Source organism: Sebastes fasciatus, chromosome 15 (assembly GCF_043250625.1).
Source record: "Sebastes fasciatus isolate fSebFas1 chromosome 15, fSebFas1.pri, whole genome shotgun sequence".
NCBI classification, from domain to species: Eukaryota; Metazoa; Chordata; class Actinopteri; order Perciformes; family Sebastidae; genus Sebastes; species Sebastes fasciatus.
The window spans coordinates 23,662,668-23,681,897 of NC_133809.1; the positions used below are offsets into that span (position 1 = coordinate 23,662,668).

At 37.2% G+C, this 19,230-nt stretch overlaps 1 protein-coding gene across 2 annotated transcripts; it reads right to left on the bottom strand.

Moving 5' to 3' along the window:
* Nucleotides 1-755: 755 nt before the first annotated feature.
* eif4eb (eukaryotic translation initiation factor 4eb) lies at nucleotides 756-15,235 on the bottom strand. Of its 2 annotated transcripts, none has more exons than XM_074660127.1 (7): nucleotides 15,156-15,235; nucleotides 13,979-14,115; nucleotides 9,638-9,733; nucleotides 9,430-9,493; nucleotides 6,548-6,661; nucleotides 3,645-3,784; nucleotides 756-3,559 (listed from the first exon to the last, which is right to left on the bottom strand). In XM_074660127.1, exons 1-7 carry the CDS (start codon nucleotides 15,171-15,173, stop codon nucleotides 3,445-3,447), a joined length of 684 nt encoding a protein of 227 aa, XP_074516228.1. In that variant the 5' UTR covers nucleotides 15,174-15,235; the 3' UTR covers nucleotides 756-3,444. The 2 variants fall into 2 exon arrangements, with proteins under 2 accessions (XP_074516228.1, XP_074516227.1); XM_074660126.1 differs by lacking the exon at nucleotides 15,156-15,235 and adding an exon at nucleotides 14,534-14,617.
* Between the last annotated feature and the right edge of the window lie 3,995 nt (nucleotides 15,236-19,230).

Genomic DNA, 19,230 nt, shown 5'->3' on the forward strand with positions numbered 1-19,230 from the left:
TTTGGTTATACTGGTGTTAACTACAATCATTATTTGAGGTGTTGCATTATTAATATTTGGACTAATTTTCTGTGCACCCTTATATTGATTTTGATTTTTTGTCAGTTGCTTTATTGTGAGGTACTTTGTTTAGACTTCTCTAGAAAGGTGCTATAAACATACATTTTACTCACTTCGGTGTTTATCATTTGAGTGCGTGCTCACAAAGGATCTTACATGATAGATCAGCTGGCCTTTAAAGGTTACTACCACAAGCATGCCATAACTTCAACAAGGACCTAATGAAGCTTCGGCAGTCACTTAACGCTTCATCAGATCAAGGAGGATCTAGTTGTGGATGCTTCGCCTGCTGGCATAAAGAATGCCCATCTTTGAGAACGTGATGACATTTGTCATGTTGAAGTGACATTTTTAAAGGTGGCAATAAACTGAGCTGGGGAAGCCATGTTGCCCAAAGTAACCTTTTCTTTCAAAGTTCTTTTTACACTGACATTTTAAGGGATCTTGGGATGATGGGGGTGGAGGTGGGGTAGGTTTGAATTTGGCACTTCCACTAAGGCGAACTGTGAATCTTAAGCTACTTGGAAGCCGAGGAAGGGACTTTCCCCGTCTCCTTTAGTAATCTTATTCATACAGTGGGATGGTCTACTGTCAATATCCTACAATACAGCACCACTGCAAGTCAAAAAAGCAAATCATTTATAACAAGGAATGTACCAATACAGGCTGCAAAAAAAAGTACTAACAACTAATAATTGCAAAACCAAAGTTTTAATTATATTAAACACTCAAATGAATATGAGTCATGAAATACTTTTAAAAGGTTGATTACGTGGCAAGTTCAAGGCCAAAAAAAAAAAGCATAAAACAAAGGCTCTAACAATCTAATCATATGCAGGCAAATTAATAATAAATTAAAAGGGTTTAATGTCATTAAGGATTACAGCAAACCAATGCTGCTGTAGTAAATGGGAGAGAAATATACATTACTATATATTTTTTGCATTTCAGGATTCCCTGACATTAAAGAGAAAAAAAAATCAACACATATTTCTTTAGTAGAGTATAAAGCACTCCTAGGCCCAATCCCATTTCTTATTTTTACCCCAACGCCTCGTTTTCGAATGCCCCTCGCTTTTTTTGACTTGCCCCTCGGAACAGTTATATGGGGTCGTGGTTGAAATCTTCCCCTGGGAAATGGGACAACCCTTCGAGACCCTGATACGTCATCGGTAGTCGCCGATGGCGTTTACGTAAACGGGTGCGACGAGTTTGTTGCCGGGATCTAATGTTATGATACCGTCTTCAGCTGTGGTCGTTTCAATGACTTTTGCTGATGGAGATAGAAAAGCGTGGACGCTCTCGATTCGTTTACAACTTATAAAGTTACGCTATCGATCCATCAAACAAGTCATCAAATCAAAAGAATACTGGTTCATTATCAGGCCGCTTCGTGACAGAATAGCGGTGCTCTGTAGGCTAGCAACCCGTGCTCCTACCCTGCCAGAGGACTGGTAACAAATGCAGCAACTTAGCTGGAATTTTGAGTGTCACATGCCATCAACGAGGGAGGGAAATGCAACATGGAAATATGTTGAATGCGGGACTGTCATGCACAAATCAGCCTTAAAGTGACAATCTGTAAGATTTCAATCTGGTTGTTTTAGAATTTCTATTTGAGCGTATTTTTTGTTGAGGCATGAGCATAGAAATACAATAGAAAAATTATATTTCTATAAACATGAGCTCCAAATTTTCAGAATTGTGTGCATAGTTCCATTTTTTGCATGTATACCAAAGAGTATAGAAGCAAAGAGAACAACAGCTGCTGCCGCCATTTTGGACTGAAAACGCTTATAATGATATTTTATTGTTCAACACAGTCCGTTTCGGTAGAATATGACAACAGAATAGAAATAGTTTAGTTTTACTACTCTATGGCACTTATTAGGCAGGATTATGGTGTACCGGTGTCCGGTAAGCGCTTTCAGTCCAAAATGGCTGAAGTGTAGCTTTGCTGCTGGGCGCTGATGTTGCAATGGAACGAACAATTGACTTTCACTTCTTGGCAACATGCGTTCTTTGTGTATACAACAGCATTTTTTCCCAGAAAGTCACCCAGTTCATAATTCTGCAAATATATAAATATTGCAACACTTTTATGAGTGGGCTACAGGCTAAATCACAATTGTGTTACCTCGTTTGGCGATTGTGACTTAACAGACATTTATAGAAATCTTCCAGATTGCCACTTTAAAACAATGTTGTAAAGTTAGCTAGCTAGCTAGCGACATTGTCATGCTTGTCAAAAAGAAAAGGTCTATTATTAGGGCTGTCAAAGTTAATGCAATAATGACGCGTTAATGCAAATTTGTTTAAACGCCACTAATTTCTTTAACGCATTAATGCAACCTGCGATTTTTAGGTTGCAGCATGCAGGCTCAATTTTAATGCTAGAGTGAAGATACCGGCATCATATGAAACAAGAAAAAAAGGAATCCATTGGTACTAACCATGTCATACTAGCTTGTCGCAAAGGAGGCTAAAATAACACTCCAAAGTTATGTTAAATTTTGGCGAGTAAAAACTGCCATGGCCATTTTCAAAGGGGTCTCTTGGTTAAATATTTTAATCGATTGCCCGAATTGCAAAACTTTTATCAGTGGGCCATAGGCTCTATCACCATTGCTTTACCTTGTTTGGCGATAGATAATGACTTAATGGACATTTATTTAAATGAAAATCTTCGAGATTGCCACTTTAAAACAACGTTGTAACGTTAGCTAGCTAGCTAGCTAGTGACATATTAGCCATTTTTAAGCAATATTTGTTGTCATTCTCGTCATAACGTAAAGTTCTACAATACATCAAAATGACATGACACTAAGATAATATGAGGTTATCATAATATATTTAAAACCTTCATTAACGAAGTAAATACTTAAATTGTGTTTTTTTTATGTGATTGTACAACGTTAGCTGGTGTCTTGCCGATGAGTCGCGAGTCCTTCTGGAAGACTTCTCGTAACACTCGCTTTGGAGTGAGCCTCTGAAAAATCTGTTTGGAGGGACATATAGCCCTACCACTTCGCCTTAGCCCTCTATCGCAACAAGAGTCGGGACGCCCTAACCCCTACATGTGAACACGCAAAACAGAGGGATAGGGCTAAGTGGTAGGGGTGAGGGGTGTACTGGGATTGGGCCTAAATCTCATCCACTAGTATTAATACCTTTCATTGTTAGTGTTTTTTGAAGATTCCTGTTCATCTGTTTTCCATGTGGTTCAAGTCCTCGGCAGGTTATGGAAACATTTGGCACGTAGTCTTGGATTGTGTTTTTTCTTTTCTCCCAGATTGCATTCCGCAGAGTCTTTGCAGCAAAGTAAACATTATGAACCAACAACAAATAAGACAAGAAAATGAAAGAGGCACATTGGGGCAATTCTCAAACGACAAATTTGTTCTTGGTGGTTGAACCGCTTTTGGTGGCTGTGTCTGAGTGAGACTGGTAGCCGATAGTCATCTTCAAGGGAAGCCCCAAGCGCTCCTTGTAAACTTTCCTGTTGACGGGGGAAAAGACACCATGAGAGGATGCAGGGAATGACATCTGTATTTATGAATGTAAACACTTTTTACACGCCTCACCCTATGTGTGTTACAGCGTCCCGGCTGTCGAAGTCTGATGTCCAGACGGCTATTTTATCTCCTTTCGTGCGGATGTTGACCACGGCTCCGCAGACCTGATCGCTGTAGTCGTCAAAGGCCTCTCCGACTAAGCACAGGAGCTGGTGAGAGGACGGAGAGGAATAAAAGCCTCGTTATAGCACTTTTTTGGGAGTATCTGTACTTTTTTTGGACCGCATTTTACTTTTTATATATTTCTGTCAACTTTCACTTTTACTCCACTACATTTCCTAAATAAAATGAATACTTTTAATCCGATAAATTTCCCTTAAGCATCTTCGTTACTATTAAATTTGGCGAATCAGTGGTGCTAGCTTGCAAGTTACATCATTCAAGTGCAAACAAAGTGCTCTCAAAGCCGTAGTTAAATTTTGATTTCTGCTGGAGTCCAGGCAGGCTGCAGATTATGCTACATGCTGAATGGTACTTGCAACTACGAAAAACTGGATTTTGCTCTTTAAATCCTTTAAGTTGTTTGTTGTTTTTCTTCGAGTGTAATGTAGCCTCCATTTTTAACGTGGTGTACATCTTAAGAGGAATAAAAAGGGCACGGTCACACATGCGTGAATGCAAGTGACCATCGCCTGCCGAGGTGATTTTTTGAACTGAAAGTTCACCAAAGTAAACTGCATTTTGAATGCAAAGATGCAAATGTGCTCCACAACCGGAAGCAAATATTTTTTTCGAATTTTTGCTTGCGTAGAATGGAAGTGAACGGGAGGCGAATATTAATTTCATGCGTGTGTAACTGCCCTATAAACTTCATAAATCTCAAAATTATGACTTGCTTGCTTTTTTATTAACAGCATTTATTTGTACTTTTATTTTTAATATTTAAGTACATTTAATATCATTCAATTACTTTTGATACTTAAGTACAGTAAATATCAAAGACTTTTACTCAAGTAATATTCTAATAGGTGTCTTTAACTTCTACTAAACTCATTTTCTCATTAGATATCTGTACTTTACTCAAGTGTGGCTTCCAGGTACTTCATCCACCACTGCATATTATATTAGTGGCACTTTTAAGTGACATTAGTACTTTTTCTATTAACAAATTTCAGCAATAATATTGAATTAGTATTTGAATATCTTTTATTTTGCCATTGTAAATTTCTATATAAATATAGTTAGGACCAATAATACTAACTCATATAACCCTCATGGTATGGCATTGCCAACAGAACTTTTTTTAGCATTCTGATGATGACCAAAGCGTCATTTCAACGCACCATAGATACTATTAAACCAAACTAATCAGCTAGACTGATACAGACCAGCCGAGGCTAGACAAGAAAAGGAAAGCCTCTGCCTGACGGAACGAAGTACAAGGATTTGGATTACTGGCATCACCAGCCCATATCCAGGACTGATTGCACGGATATCTGCCAGAGCTTTGAAATTTCAGTTACAGATCCGCTCATAAAATTTGTTACGTGAAGAATGTCGGAAACACAAACTCACTGAATGGAAGGAAAACGTCTTGGCAAACTATAAGCTGCGTCAAGAGGGCTGTAAAGTAACAAAATCATAACTATTCTGATAGAAAAAGGTATTTTCTGTCAGTCAATACAAACCATGTAAAATGAAAGATGGTGCAGAGCTCTTCTCTTGCTTAACGGCTGGAGATTTGCTCAGCTAGTGGAGTGCTCAGTGCTGCCGCTGGTGGCCAGAGGAAGTATAAATGAGATTACTGTTTTAATCAGTAGTATTACTATGATACCAGTGGTAGCACTGAGTGCTATGCTGCTCAGCAGCACTCCAGCCTCCTGATGTTTTTTACTCGGTTATAGGTCACTAATGCCGCACAGGTATGGCACGGCTCTACTAAACTTGCTCTTTTTTGGCTTTCCATTAGCAAAAGTTGCGAATAGTACCTGGTACTTTTTTGGTAACACCTTGGACAAGGTTACAAGCAAGCTGAGCCAATACCAGAAGGTGTTGAGTTAAAACACTGCAGACCACTGATTGGTCAGAGAGAATCGTCACATCCTGCACAAACCCACCATTTTTCAAAAGCCAAGCTACCATCAATAGCGACTGCAATTGTTTTATTCACATTCAGCTGAGATTCCTGCCTACATGGAGGAGAACGAAATAGAGAAAAGGACCTAGTACCCAAAGCGAGTTGAGTTGAGGCGAGCCAAATCATGCGGTGGAAATGAGGCATAAGAAGACCTTCTGATGAGTTAGAATTTTTTAACATTCTTCCTGCAACACATTTTATGTGCAGATCTGCGAAGTTCAGGCAGGTCCCGAACCAGCAGGGTAAAGCAGCACCCTCCACGACAACTCACAGCGCAACAAACTGTTCATTTGAAACTGTCCATGTCATTAAAAAATTTTTTTGTTTCCAGTTTATCATACGGACAAACAATTAGTGAGAATGTCAATAAAAAAAGAAAGTGACCCCCTTTCAACCCAGGAAGACCAGTGGTTGCAATATTTTGACAGTAAAGCAAGTGCTGTCTGCTAACAGGCAAGTATAGCTTGCAAGATTTGTGTATCACTTGTCAGTGACCTTTAGCGCAGTGAGAGAGCTCGCCACAACACTGTGCGGACTGCAGACTTAGCAGCAGGTAAGCCAATTTTCAGTTGCCCTCATTTGACTGTGTTGTGACCCCTTATCAGCTCAGCATACAGTCAAGGTACTGAAATAGTATATATTTAGATACCACAGAAGACTTGGTTGTGTAAAAGGAAACTAACATAATCCGATCTGTAGCTCATTGTAGGTATGAGAAGATGAAATCAGCAATGTAACAAATGTAATGATAGAGTGGTATACAGAGGCTCAAGAAATGAGCAATAGTATCACTCATTTGAGTACCAACACTGAACAGGATACAAAGCAAACCTACGGTTTCCAGCCAGAAGCGGTCCAGGTCTAATCTCCTCTGCTGCTTGTTGAGCGTGAGCAGCCAGCGCCCGCCACGCTTGTTCCTCTCGTCCTCCCACATGGGTTCAATGCCATCCTGCAGCAATGGTTCACATAGTCAATACACATCCCAAACCACCGCACCGAACCTTCAAAACAGCCCTTAATGGTGAGGTTTCAGTGAGTTCAACACTGCCTGCAAGAAATATATCTTTTTCAACTCTTCAATAATCCCAGCAGAAATTATTTAAATCTGATTAAAGCTGGAACACTCAGACTACATCCACACTAATACGTTTTAAAATGCATAACTTTTGCTACATTTATGCCTAGCGTCCAGACTACTTATGAAAATGTGGTTGATCTTGTTTTAGTTTTAAAACTCCGGGGTTGCGTTTTACTCCGGACGGACAGAAACGGAGAACTTTGAAAACGATGACGCAGATGCCCACATTCGCTTCTTGATTGGGGTCTTATTCGCCACGCCCCATCACATGAACTTTTTCTGGAAGAAAACAAACAAAATCAGCCTCGACCACCAGCGGTTAATTTCAACATGGATAACGAGGTTCAAGCGTTGCTGACCTTGTTGTCTATATGCTAGCTGCTGTTGTGCAATTAAATTCTGCATTTTCTAATGCTACTACTGCCTACATGAGCAGGAGGCAAGCTATTATATGGGCGCTTTGCATCCATTCCCGTGTCCAGCGCTGCTTTTCTGTTTACACCGGCACGCGTATGCCCCAGTATGCGTGTATGGTCATGTGATATGCGTTTTCAGGCGTGGTAGTACGGACGGAGATCAACTCTGAAATGGCCCTAAAACGCTCGTCTGGATGGAGATTAGTGTGGATGTATCCTAAAAAGGTAGCAAGAACTCAACATGTGTCCGTCCAGTGATGGTTAAATATTTGGTTAACGTCTTTGTCGCGAGTTACATTTCTGTTCGTCTTTTACACAAAGCTCTGCTTCAACATTCTCAGTGTTTTGTAAAAAGCTATATTTTCTAAGAGTTAAAGTGTAAAACTTAAATTGTACAGGTGCTGATAAACTGACTCCCCTGCCGTGAATACAAGCTCACTAATTAGTCTTCGCCACAGGTGATCCCACTACTCATTTCAATAAAAGCACACTGATTATAGACTGCAGTCGTACTTGATATACTGCTTTTCCATTTATTTTCATCACTAGGGTTGCAAAATTCTGGGAATATTTAAGATGGAAACTTTCCATGGGAAAAAAAACAGGTATAAAATGGAAATATAAGGGGTTATTTGCTCAGGCTGTATTTACCATGTCATATGTAGATAGAAACAAACCTTTTACATATCATAAGCAGACAGACATTATCCATTAATTTGTCAAATAAATCCATTAATTAATAAATAAAGAGAACAGCTAATTTATTAAATAAATGTTTTACAATAAAGAATGAATGGAAATTGATAAATTAAAACTCCTCAATTAGCATGCTCAATCAAGCTACATCCCACATCATGCTAACGGCTGGCTTAGTTATAAACTGTGTAATAGTCTTTACTCTACTGTATGCTGGTTAAAGGAATAGTTTGGGTCATTTGGAGAGGGGTTGTATGAGGCATAGACGACGGCTTCAGTTTCCCGTCATAAGCAGACTGTATAGCTGTCTGACAGCAAGGTAAACCGGCGAAAATATTCTAAATATAGCGTACACTTAATTATTTTTTAGGTGAACCTTTGTTTTAGGTGATTAAAATATGTTTTGCTGATGTCCCCGTCCACAGCAGTACATTTCTTTGCTTGCATGCTGGTACTCCTGTCTGCTTCTCCAAACAGGGGGCATACCGACCGTCATCTACTTTAGGTAATACACTGACTATGGATAAGTACCTCACACAACCTTTCCTAAAAAGCATGTAGTCCTTTGGCTCAGACAGTGCAGTAGTGTGGGCTGCACATGTGATGGGAGAACGCACTGTGCATGCGGAGGGTTGATTCCTATTTGATGGGATATTGGAAGTTGATTGAAGAGAATGCAATGCATTGTTACAATTCAATTAAATGGGCATTCTTTTAACCAAAACATGTCATAAGACCGAGTATTGTTTTTTTATATTGAAAATTGTGCAACATCTTCAAAATTCCCGAGCTTAACTTCCCTTGGAAATTTACCGTAAATTTTCCGACCCTCTGCAACTCTAGTTATCACCTTTCTCACACAGTATAATTTAGTGGCTGCCGCCTCCTGCCATTTAACTAACTAAACTTCCACACATAACAAATTTAGTCACAGAAGCTCCTGTCTGCCCTCCAGCAATGATGCTGTTGTTTTTCTACTGAAACTCTTTGCTGACATTTCAATCAGGTATTGTTCTGTTTGCGGGAGATTTATTTGATTCTGTTGTCGCTACGATCTCGCAATTTGGCTTAATTGGTAAACTGATGATAAAAAGTTTTTATCCCATTTTAAAATCAATTATTCTCACAAGGATATCGGTTTGAAATTAAATGTTTTTCAAATAACCGGCAAAAAAGATGACTTATTCTCTCTTGTACTTCAAGTGTGAATGATATCAGCTGCCATATGTCCTTTGCTTAGTTTAACAAATACAATATCTCATGATGTAAATGTGGTCTTCCACTTTGAAAGAAAGATGTTTTATAGCCTTTTACATAGTTCTTTTAGTTTCAATGAGTCTATCAGAAAGAGAAAACACTTTTGTCCTTGTACATACTGTTGAACACAAAAATAATTGTGGACCGATCTCAACACCAGAGAGAATATTGGCATGCAAAAATATAACAAAAAGACTGATTTGAACTAATACTTGCACTTGAACTACTCACACTGTGCATTTACATAAATGGTAAATAAATAAAACGTACCTTAAAAAGGGAGTAATCACAGCCTGACATGAGGTTGCTTGACAACTGGATATGGTTGTAGAGACTGAAATGAAGAGAACAAAACATGCTCATCTCATCACAGTAATTCAAAACACACAGTATACAGTCATGACACTTTACTGCTTCAGTCACTCTACAGGAGTACAGGAAAACAAAAAAGACTTGTTAGAGATTTATTGCTCCTTACGCCCAGAAATCTTCAACCGTGTCAAATTTAGAGATGAGTCGCAGGTTGGCCTGCCATGTTTTGCTCTTGTCGTTCTTGAAGAACCACAGGGACCATCTGTTGGGCGAAAACAGAAAAAGGAAATTTGCATAAATGTAACAAAGCCCCTAATTAAACATGAGGTAAACAAAAGTAACCAAAAGCCATTGAGCTTTGGAGCAAATGAGCGACGTACGGATGCACCTGGATGCTGCCGAGGTAAACTGTTCAGTAAATCATGCCGTCACTGTCTTGGACCAATTAATTGTGAATGCTTTGTCATACTGGTTCAAAGCTGAATTCTCTTATGGCTCAGCAACTGCTTTAAGCTCTTTTTGGGTTGGGGAATAATAAAGAAAACAGTGACTGTTGACACTATTATAAAGCCATTAAAGCATCTAGTCTGTCAGTGGGTTTGGGTGGTGTTTTTAAATGAGCACTGTCCAAATAAATGCCAGAAAACAGAATAAATCAACTGATTGAAATGTAATTCCCTTGAGTGGCATTGCATATCCATAACAGAACGTCGTTCAGTTTACGGCACATTTGTGTATTCCATGTTAACTTGTCTGGTAAAATATTTGAATGTTTAATTATAGGTCATAATCTGAAGCAGCATATTGTGTAGTCCCTTAGATTGATCTCTATAGGGTGTTTAATTTGTCCCCTAATGCATGCTGGGAACAAGGTTATAATAGTTTAGAATCTTCAATGTTTTTATTTTATTTTAGTTTTAAATTTTCATTTCATTTTAGTTTTAGGTTAGTGTTCAGAGTGTTGCTGGTTTTAGTTTAGTTTTTCAGAAAATATACAACAGGTTTTTGTATATTTAATTTTACAGTAGTTTTAGTTGTTTTTTTAGGGCCGGGTATAAAGTCTCAGAAATATGTAACTACAAGGGCTGTCAAAGTTAACGCTATAATAACGTGTTAACGCAAATTTGTTTTAACACCACTAATTTCTTTAACGCAATAATGCAACTTGCAATCTTTCGGAGGCTGCTCATATGAAACTACAAAACCTAAGGAATCCATTGGTACCAACCATGTCATACTAGCTTGTCGTGAAGGAGGCTGAATAAAACTCCAAACTTAAGCTAAATTCTGGCAAGGAAAAACTGGCATGGCCTTTTTCAAAAGGGCTCCCTTGACCTCTGACCTCGAGATATGTGAATGAAAAAGGGTTCTATGGGTACCTACGAGTCTCCCCTTTACAGACATGCCCACTTTATGATAATCACATGCCGTTTGGGGCAAGTCATAGTCAAGTCAGCACACTGACACACTGACAGCTGTTGTTGCCTGTTGGGCTGCAGTTTGCCATGTCATGATTGGAGCATATATTTTTATGCTAAATGCAGTACCTGTGAGGGATTCTGGACAATATCTGTCATTGTTTTGTGTTGTTAATTGATTTCCAATAATAAATAAATACATACGTTTGCATAAAGCAGCATATTTGCCCACTCTCGCGTTGATAAGAGTATTAAATACTTGACAAATCTCCCTTTAAGGTACATTTTGAACAGATACGAAAAATGTGTGATTAATCGCGATTAAATATTTGAATCGATTTGACAGCCTTAGTAACTACATATGCATGCAAAATACATGGTTTACATTCCTTTCACGTTTAATCTTCGCGCTGCATTAGTGTCCGGTGTGAAGCTATTGTGGCACAGCTCCATCACCTGGAATGTCAAGTCCATTCACTTTCTGTGGTTCAATGTCGCGAGAGTTGACGGAAATAAAAACTGATATTAATTTACATTCATTTTTATTAGTTTTCAACCATATTGTTTCAGTTTAGTTCAGATTTGTCTTAAAGGATATCATTTTTATTTAGTTTCAGTATACTAACAATATTTCTACTGCTTATTTTCATTTTTGTTTCAATTTTAGATTACTATAATAACCCTGTCTGGGATAGCCTCATGCACCCCATGAACCTATCAAACTAAATAAACAGATCAAGAAAATTGATGAATGCTAATAGACTAATGTTGTTTGACATGACATTGATATACTGTACTAATTTATGGTTTTGTGGGAATATTTTGCCATTAGCATGCCACTGATGTATTTCAAACCTCACAGCTGAGTTGCGAAACCCTTTAAAAGTGTTTACGGTCCAACTTTTCTTTTAGCTGACTGGCTTTCTGTTCAGTTTGGCGTTTCTATTTGACCTGTTTGGACATAAATATCCCTGTGGAATTTAAATATATATAACATATTCAATTGTTGGGTATTTGTATTCAGCACAGAAGGGAGTTGGAATCTCTCCGAGTACGGATTGAGAGGAAAGCACTGAAACACTGGACAGGTCACCAGACCATCACAGACAATCAAAGTCTTACTGTGGAGAAATAAAGTCTCCCATCCAGCTGACTGCATTTGTTTGGAGTGAGAGATAAAACCCACATGAAGAACATGAAAACACACAGATAGAACCGGTGCCACAAGTAAGACTGCTAACCACTGAGTCACTAACTACAGGCACAATATTATAAATCATTAGATTATATATAATATATTTTTATCATTAAATTAGTTGCTAGAACAAGCCCAGAATTAAAGACATTTTCAAAACGTAATAGTCTGCTAAATCAATCTGGAAAGCGAACAGGTTTAAATTTGGCTAAAAGAGTATGTTTTTATCGTGCGCTGTGCACAGACCATTTTGTGAATCGCTCAGCTTCCTCACAGTGAACACAGCGTTCTTTGTTTCTGGTGAATGGTCAATTCATGTCTCGCTTTCACTTCTGCATGAGACGTCCACTCAGTTGTGTGGAGGAAGGGTCATTCAGTACTTGAACTGTGTTTAGAGATCAAAACAATTATATGACGCATAAGTCACCATACTTTTCTTTGAAGTTGATGATGCATGCGTTTTTACATACACTCACATCTGGGAGCAGCCCAGTTCAACCAGTGGGGGAGATCAGTACCAATACTGGTGTTTCTGAACAGGGCCAATATATATGATTTCCCTGTTTGGCCTCAAAAGTGAAAGTCCAAGCAAATTGCAAATGTTCGTTTTAATTCCATTTTGAAGCACCTTGTGTCGAACAAAACCCTCTCAATTCAACAGGAAAACCAAAGCAATTATTACAGCACTATTACAGCTAAAACTATTATTTGTATTACCAATTAATCTGTCAATAAATTCTTTGATTAAATCAATTTATTTTAAATTAAAGTCCAAAAACTTGTGAAAACACAAGTACAAAACCCCAAAGATATTCCATTTACAGGTATACAAAACTGTGAACGAAAACTTTCTATATTTTAGAAGGTTTTATTGATAACATTTTATGTAGACGAATATTTTTTTTTTTTTTAAATAATACATCTACAGAGCCTTTAGAAAGGTGCCAAATAAAAGTGTTTTTTTTCCTGAAAAAAAATATTATGATTGTGAATTAATCATTTAAAAACTTTTGGTGGGTCCAAAATGAATGTTTTGTTTATCTCTGTGGAGGATATCTGATGTTGGATTCCCACTTCTAAAAAGGCTTGTGAGAAAATGGTAAAACAACGTTGGTATCATGCGGTATCTCTAGGTCGTCAGTTAGTGTGGAAAAAACGGATAAATGACTGACTAAAAACACAAACAAATTAAATATTTAGTTGGTTTTCACTTGCTCGCAATAGTAGTATACAGTACAGTAAGTTCTGCAGCACTGAAACTAGTTGATTCTTTCATGTCACAGAGTGAATATGATTTTACTGCTTCAGAGAGTGATCTATGGACATTATACAAGCTACATCATTTTGAAAAATAAAATAAGTGTGTTCTAATGCTTGTCTTAATTTAACTCGCCATCTCTCGAATACATTTTTAATTGCAAACCCTAACCCAGGGGTCTGCAACCTGCGGCTCCGGAGCCACATGCGGTTCTTTAGCCCCTCTCCAGTGGCTCTCCGTGGATTTTTAAACAAATTAGTGGAAATCAATTTCATTTTTATTTATCATTGTTGTATGTCTATAGTACGACGGAGTATTAGGGCCACAATGAGGAAAACAAATGAATCTGAGATTTCGAGAATAAACTCATATTATGAGAATAAAGTCATGATATTAGTATATATATATATATATGTATAGTAGTATAGTAGTAGTAATTTTACGAGTTATTGTCTTTTTTTCTCGTAAAGTTATGACTTTATTCTCGTAATATAATGTATTTTTCTCGTTAAGTTGTAACTTTATTCTCGAAATCTCGATTTTTTTCCCCCCTCAATGTGGCCCCATACCTCACTGCAAATGTTTTTGTTGTTTTTTGCCTAAAATGTCTCTTTTGATAGTAAAGGTTGCCCTAACCTGTTCTGGAGGGGGTGTTTGATGTAGGCCTCTGGTGTCAAGGCTTCTAGGTTCACAACCTCCTGTCCAATCTCCGGTCCAGTCGCCTGTTCATCTCCATCTTCTTCTTCAGGCAGGGTTGGACTTGGGCTGGTTTCCTTAATAAAAGGCAGTCAGGTAAAGAGGTGAGATAACTGTAACAGTGGCATGACGACGTCTAATCTCTTAAATAACAAACTTTCCAGTTGATGATTACACAAGTGAACACGTCATCAGTCATGGCGGTACACTCAAATACAAGTCAACATGTATAAAGAGCCCATCTGACAAAACAAAAGTGTGGTTTTTAACACCAAAAAGATTAATAATCGCCTAAATACATTTTTAATTAACGTAAAAAAAATATCAGTGACGTCAGCGTTCACTAGTGAAACCCGATATGAACATATGCTGGGACACATTTCACTCATGTGAAACCACTTGGCAAACTATTGCCAACATTACCCCACTATAAGTGTCATGTTTGTTGATGAACGTCAATAATAGCAGCTAGTTTAAACATGAACTTTAACTTACTTTACTTGCTTGGTACACACAGTATCCGATATAACACGACACCACACATCTGGACCCATAGTCTTGCATTTAAACACCAAATAATGTTTATTTAGTGGGAAAAACACTTTTAAAACTGCCACTTTAACTACTCCGAACCATCATCTACCGTCGCTGAATTAACAGCCAGTAAAGTAGCTCAGAGGTCAGCAGGGAGCAAACAACTCTGACAGCTGACGTGACATTTTAGCCACAAAACTAACTAATATTTATATTTAACAGCTTCTAATACACGCCGAATTTACTACGAGTTCATACTAATCACACCCGTGTTAATAATTGTTACTCAGGTGTGGTTTTTTAGGGGTTAAACTAAGTAACTAACGTGTTTAGTGCTGAAAGCTGGCGTGGTTCTGTTCTCCAAAAGGTGAACGGCACGTCGGTAGTTAGGGTCGTGGCACCAGAAGACCAACTTATAACTACTCAAAAACAACACGTTTAACTGTAACAACTACCGTTTTCCTTTCGAGGATTAATGTATGAAGTTATATATAAACTTTAAATGTGAACTCGCCCTGTAAATAAAGCGAATAAAGACCCACTAAAACGTTTAGATGTGTTCTTTTAGAGAGAAAGTGCTCACCGGTTCGGCGGTCGCCATCTTATAAAACTCTGTTGGGGGAAAGTTTCTGTTACGTCGTACGTGACGTGACGTCAGCACGCTTTTGCACATGCGCAGTTGTGCCGTCGCATCTTTACGAGAATAAAAGTCGTAATATTATGAGAATAAAGTTATAACTTTACGAGAAAAAAGAAAATAACACGTAAAATTACTACTACTATACTACTATACATATATATACTAATATTATGACTTTATTCTCATAATATTACGACTTTTATTCTCATAATATTACGAATTTTATTCTCATAATATTATGACTTTATTCTCATAATATTACGACTTTTATTCTCATAATATTATAACTTTATTCTCATAATATTACGACTTTTATTCTCATAATATTATAACTTTATTCTCATAATATTACGACTTTTATTCTCATAATATTATAACTTTATTCTCATAATATTACGACTTTTATTCTCATAATATTATAACTTTATTCTCATAATATTACGACTTTTATTCTCATAATAATATAACTTTATTCTCATAATATTACAACTTTTATTCTCATAATATTATGATTTTATTCTCATAATATTACGACTTTCATTCTAATAATATTACGACTTTTATTCTCATAATATTACGACTTTTATTCTCATAATATTATGACTTTATTTTCATAATATTATGACTTTATTCTCATAATATTATGACTTTATTCTCATAATATTACGACTTTTATTCTCATAACATTATGACTTTACTTTCATAATATTATGACTTTTATTCTCATAATATAATGATTTTATTCTCATAATATTACGACTTTTATTCTCATAATATTACGACTTTTATTCTCATAATATTATGACTTTATTTTCATAATATTACGACTTTTATTCTCATAATATTATGACTTAATTTTCATAATATTACGACTTTTATTTTTATGATATTATGACTTACTTTTCATAATATTCCGACTTTTATTCTCATGATATTATGACTTTATTCTCATAATATTATGACTTTATTTTCATAATATTATGACTTTATTCTCATAATATTACGACTTTTATTCTCATAATATTATGACTTTACTTTCATAATATTACGACTTTTATTCTCATAATATTACGACTTTTATTCTCATAATATTACAACTTTTATTCTCATAATATTATGACTTTATTCTCGAAATCTCAGATTCATTTTTTTTCTCAATGTGGCCCTAATACTCCATCGTACCGTCGTACTATAGACCTACAACAATGATGAATTTAAATTTAAATTTAAACAAAAAAAAAACACTTTCCACAATTTTTTTTTTAAATCCTCGGGGAGCCACTGTAGAGGGGTTAAAGAGCTGCATGTGGCTCCGGAGCCGCAGGTTGCAGACCCCTGGGTTAGGGTTTGCAATTAAAAATGTATTCGAGAGACAGCGAGTTAAATTAAGACAAGCATTAGAACACACTTATTTAATTTTTCAAAATGCTGTATAGCTTGTATAATGTCCATTGATCACTCTCTGAAGCAGTAAAATCATATTCACTCTGTGACATGAAAGAATCAACTAGTTTCAGTGCTGCAGAACTTACTGTACTGTATACTACTATTGCGAGCAAGTGAAAACCAACTAAATATTTAATTTGTTTGTGTTGTAAACCCTCTATATCAGGAACCATTTCAATGTTGGGATAGTTTAAAGGTGCTATTGATGACATTCAGCTACTAGATGTTGCATTCTCCCTCCCTGTTCCATTCCATTTACTTCACAACAAGCCGTTGCCAGGCACTTATTCAATCTCAGTGATTTATCCGTTTTTTCCACACTAACTGACAACCTAGAGATACGGTCTGGGTATCATCGGACACCAATGTTGTTTTACCATTTTCTCACAAGCCTTGTTAGAAGTGGGAATCCAACATCAGATATCCTCCACAGAGATAAACAAAACATTCATTTTGGACCCGCCAAAAGTTTTCAAAAGATTAATTCACAATCATAATATTTTTTTCAGGAAAAGCCAAACTTTTATTTGGCACCTTTCTAAAGGCTCTGTAGATGTATTATTTAAAAAAAAAAATAATATTCGTCTACGTAAAAATGTTATCAATAAGACTTTTAAGGGTGAGAAAATATAGAAAGTTTTCGTTCATTTTCCCTATTATCCTTTGCCTTTGGCAACTTTATTGAGATTTCACAGGTCATCAGTTAATCAACGACTGGATTGACAGAAAATGAATCAACAACAATACTGATGATATATTCATTTTTAATGTTTGGTAGTTAAATCAAGCAGAAAATCCAGATATTTACTGCTTTTCTCAGTTATGTATAACTGTAAATGGAATATATTTAGGGTTAAATTAAGACAAGCATTAGAACACACTCAAAATGATGTATAGCTTGTATAATGTCCATTGATCACTCTCTGAAGCAGTAAAATCATATTCACTCTGTGTTGGGGGAAAGTTTCTGGGGTTTTTTGTATATAAACTGGAAAAACAAAGTTCGGAAACTTGTGTTTGGTCGATTATTTCTCTGTTGTTACAATTCTAATTGTCATTGTATTTTACATGGTTGGAAAGCCTGTTTATTTACCTTCGCAATGATGTCCAACAAGTAAGGATCATGCATTTGTGGGATGAGCAGCATAGCTGATTATGTGGGTAGCGCCCAAGAAAAATTTGCCAAAATGCTCCGTCAATGGTAAACAGTGTATTCTCCTGTTGGTATTGACTCTTGTTTTGAGTTGTTTGGTGGATTGGATGATTGAACTCTCTATCAGTAACAAGGAACAAATAAGACATATTGGCAATTTTACACTTTATTCATTTAATACACCGTCAGGAGCCTCAGTAGCGGTGGAAGATCCATACGCAGCCACAACAGCCTGGCACCTCCTCCTCATGCTGGTCACCAACCTGGTCACACGTTGCTGTGGGGTGGCGAAATTCCTCAACCAGGTTTCGTTGCAGGTCAGCCAGCATGGTTGTGTTGGTCACTCTAACACGTACAGCACGTCCAAGCTGATCCTACAAGTGTTGAATTGGGTTGAGGTGTGGACTCTTGGCAGGCCGTTCCATTCTCTCTACTCCCACATTGTGAAGGTAGTCTGTGATAAAGCTGGCTCTCTGGGGGCGAGCGTTGTCATCTTGGAGGATGAAGTTAGGTGCCAGATTGTGGAGATATGGGATCGCCACTGGCTGCAGAATCTCCTCCCGATATCTCACTGCATTGAGATGGCCTTCAATGATGACAAGCCTTGTTTTGCCAGTGAAGGAGATGCCGCCCCACACCATGACACTGCCCCCACCAAAAGCTGTTACTCCATCGGTTCAACAATCAGCATAGCGTTCTCCACGTCGTCTCCATACTTTGACCCTGCCATCCAACTTTCGCAGACAGAACCTGGACTCATCACTGAACATGACATTCCCCCACATGTTCAGGTTCCATTGTCTGTGTTGTCGACACCAGCGCAAATGGGCCTGACGGTGAAGGGCAGTCATTGCAGGCTTCCTGGTAGCCTTATGAGAATACACTGTTTGCCATTGGCAGAGCATTTTGGTAATTTTTTCTTGGGCGCTACCCACATAATCAGCTGTGCTGCTCATCCCACAAATTCATGATCCTTACAAGTTGGACATCATTGCGAAGGTAAATAAACAGGCTTTCCAACGATGTAAAATACAATGCCAATTAGCATTGTAACAACAGAGAAATAATCGACCAAACACAAGTTTCCGAACTTTGTTTTTCCAGTATATATATATTTTTTATTTCAAAATTACAGTATCCATAGTAACAGCAGAAAACATTAAAAACATTTACATACAAAAGAAGCATAGCGAAAACATAAACAAAGAGCTGTGCCAAACATAAAAGGACAACAGAAATGAAACAAAACCAACATAAAACAAAAAAAAAAACAATAAAAAAATAAAAATAAAATAATAATAAAAAAAGACCACGCGAGAGTATGACAATAATTTCACTTAAAAACTTTAAAGATTTTGCATACATTCGTTGTTTTCATTGCTTTTCTTGTTTTGTGAGGAAGAAATTGTCGAAAGATAT

Coding starts and splice junctions, on each gene's coding strand:
- eif4eb (XM_074660126.1), bottom strand. CDS start 14,602: ATGCAAGACTATGGGTCCAGATGTGTGGTGTCGTGTTATATCGGATAC. Junction 6,662..9,429: donor GTGATTACTCCCTTTTTAAG/GTACGTTTTATT, acceptor CCATTGCTGCAG/GATGGCATTGAACCCATGTG. Junction 3,560..3,644: donor GACGCTGTAACACACATAGG/GTGAGGCGTGTA, acceptor CCCCGTCAACAG/GAAAGTTTACAAGGAGCGCT.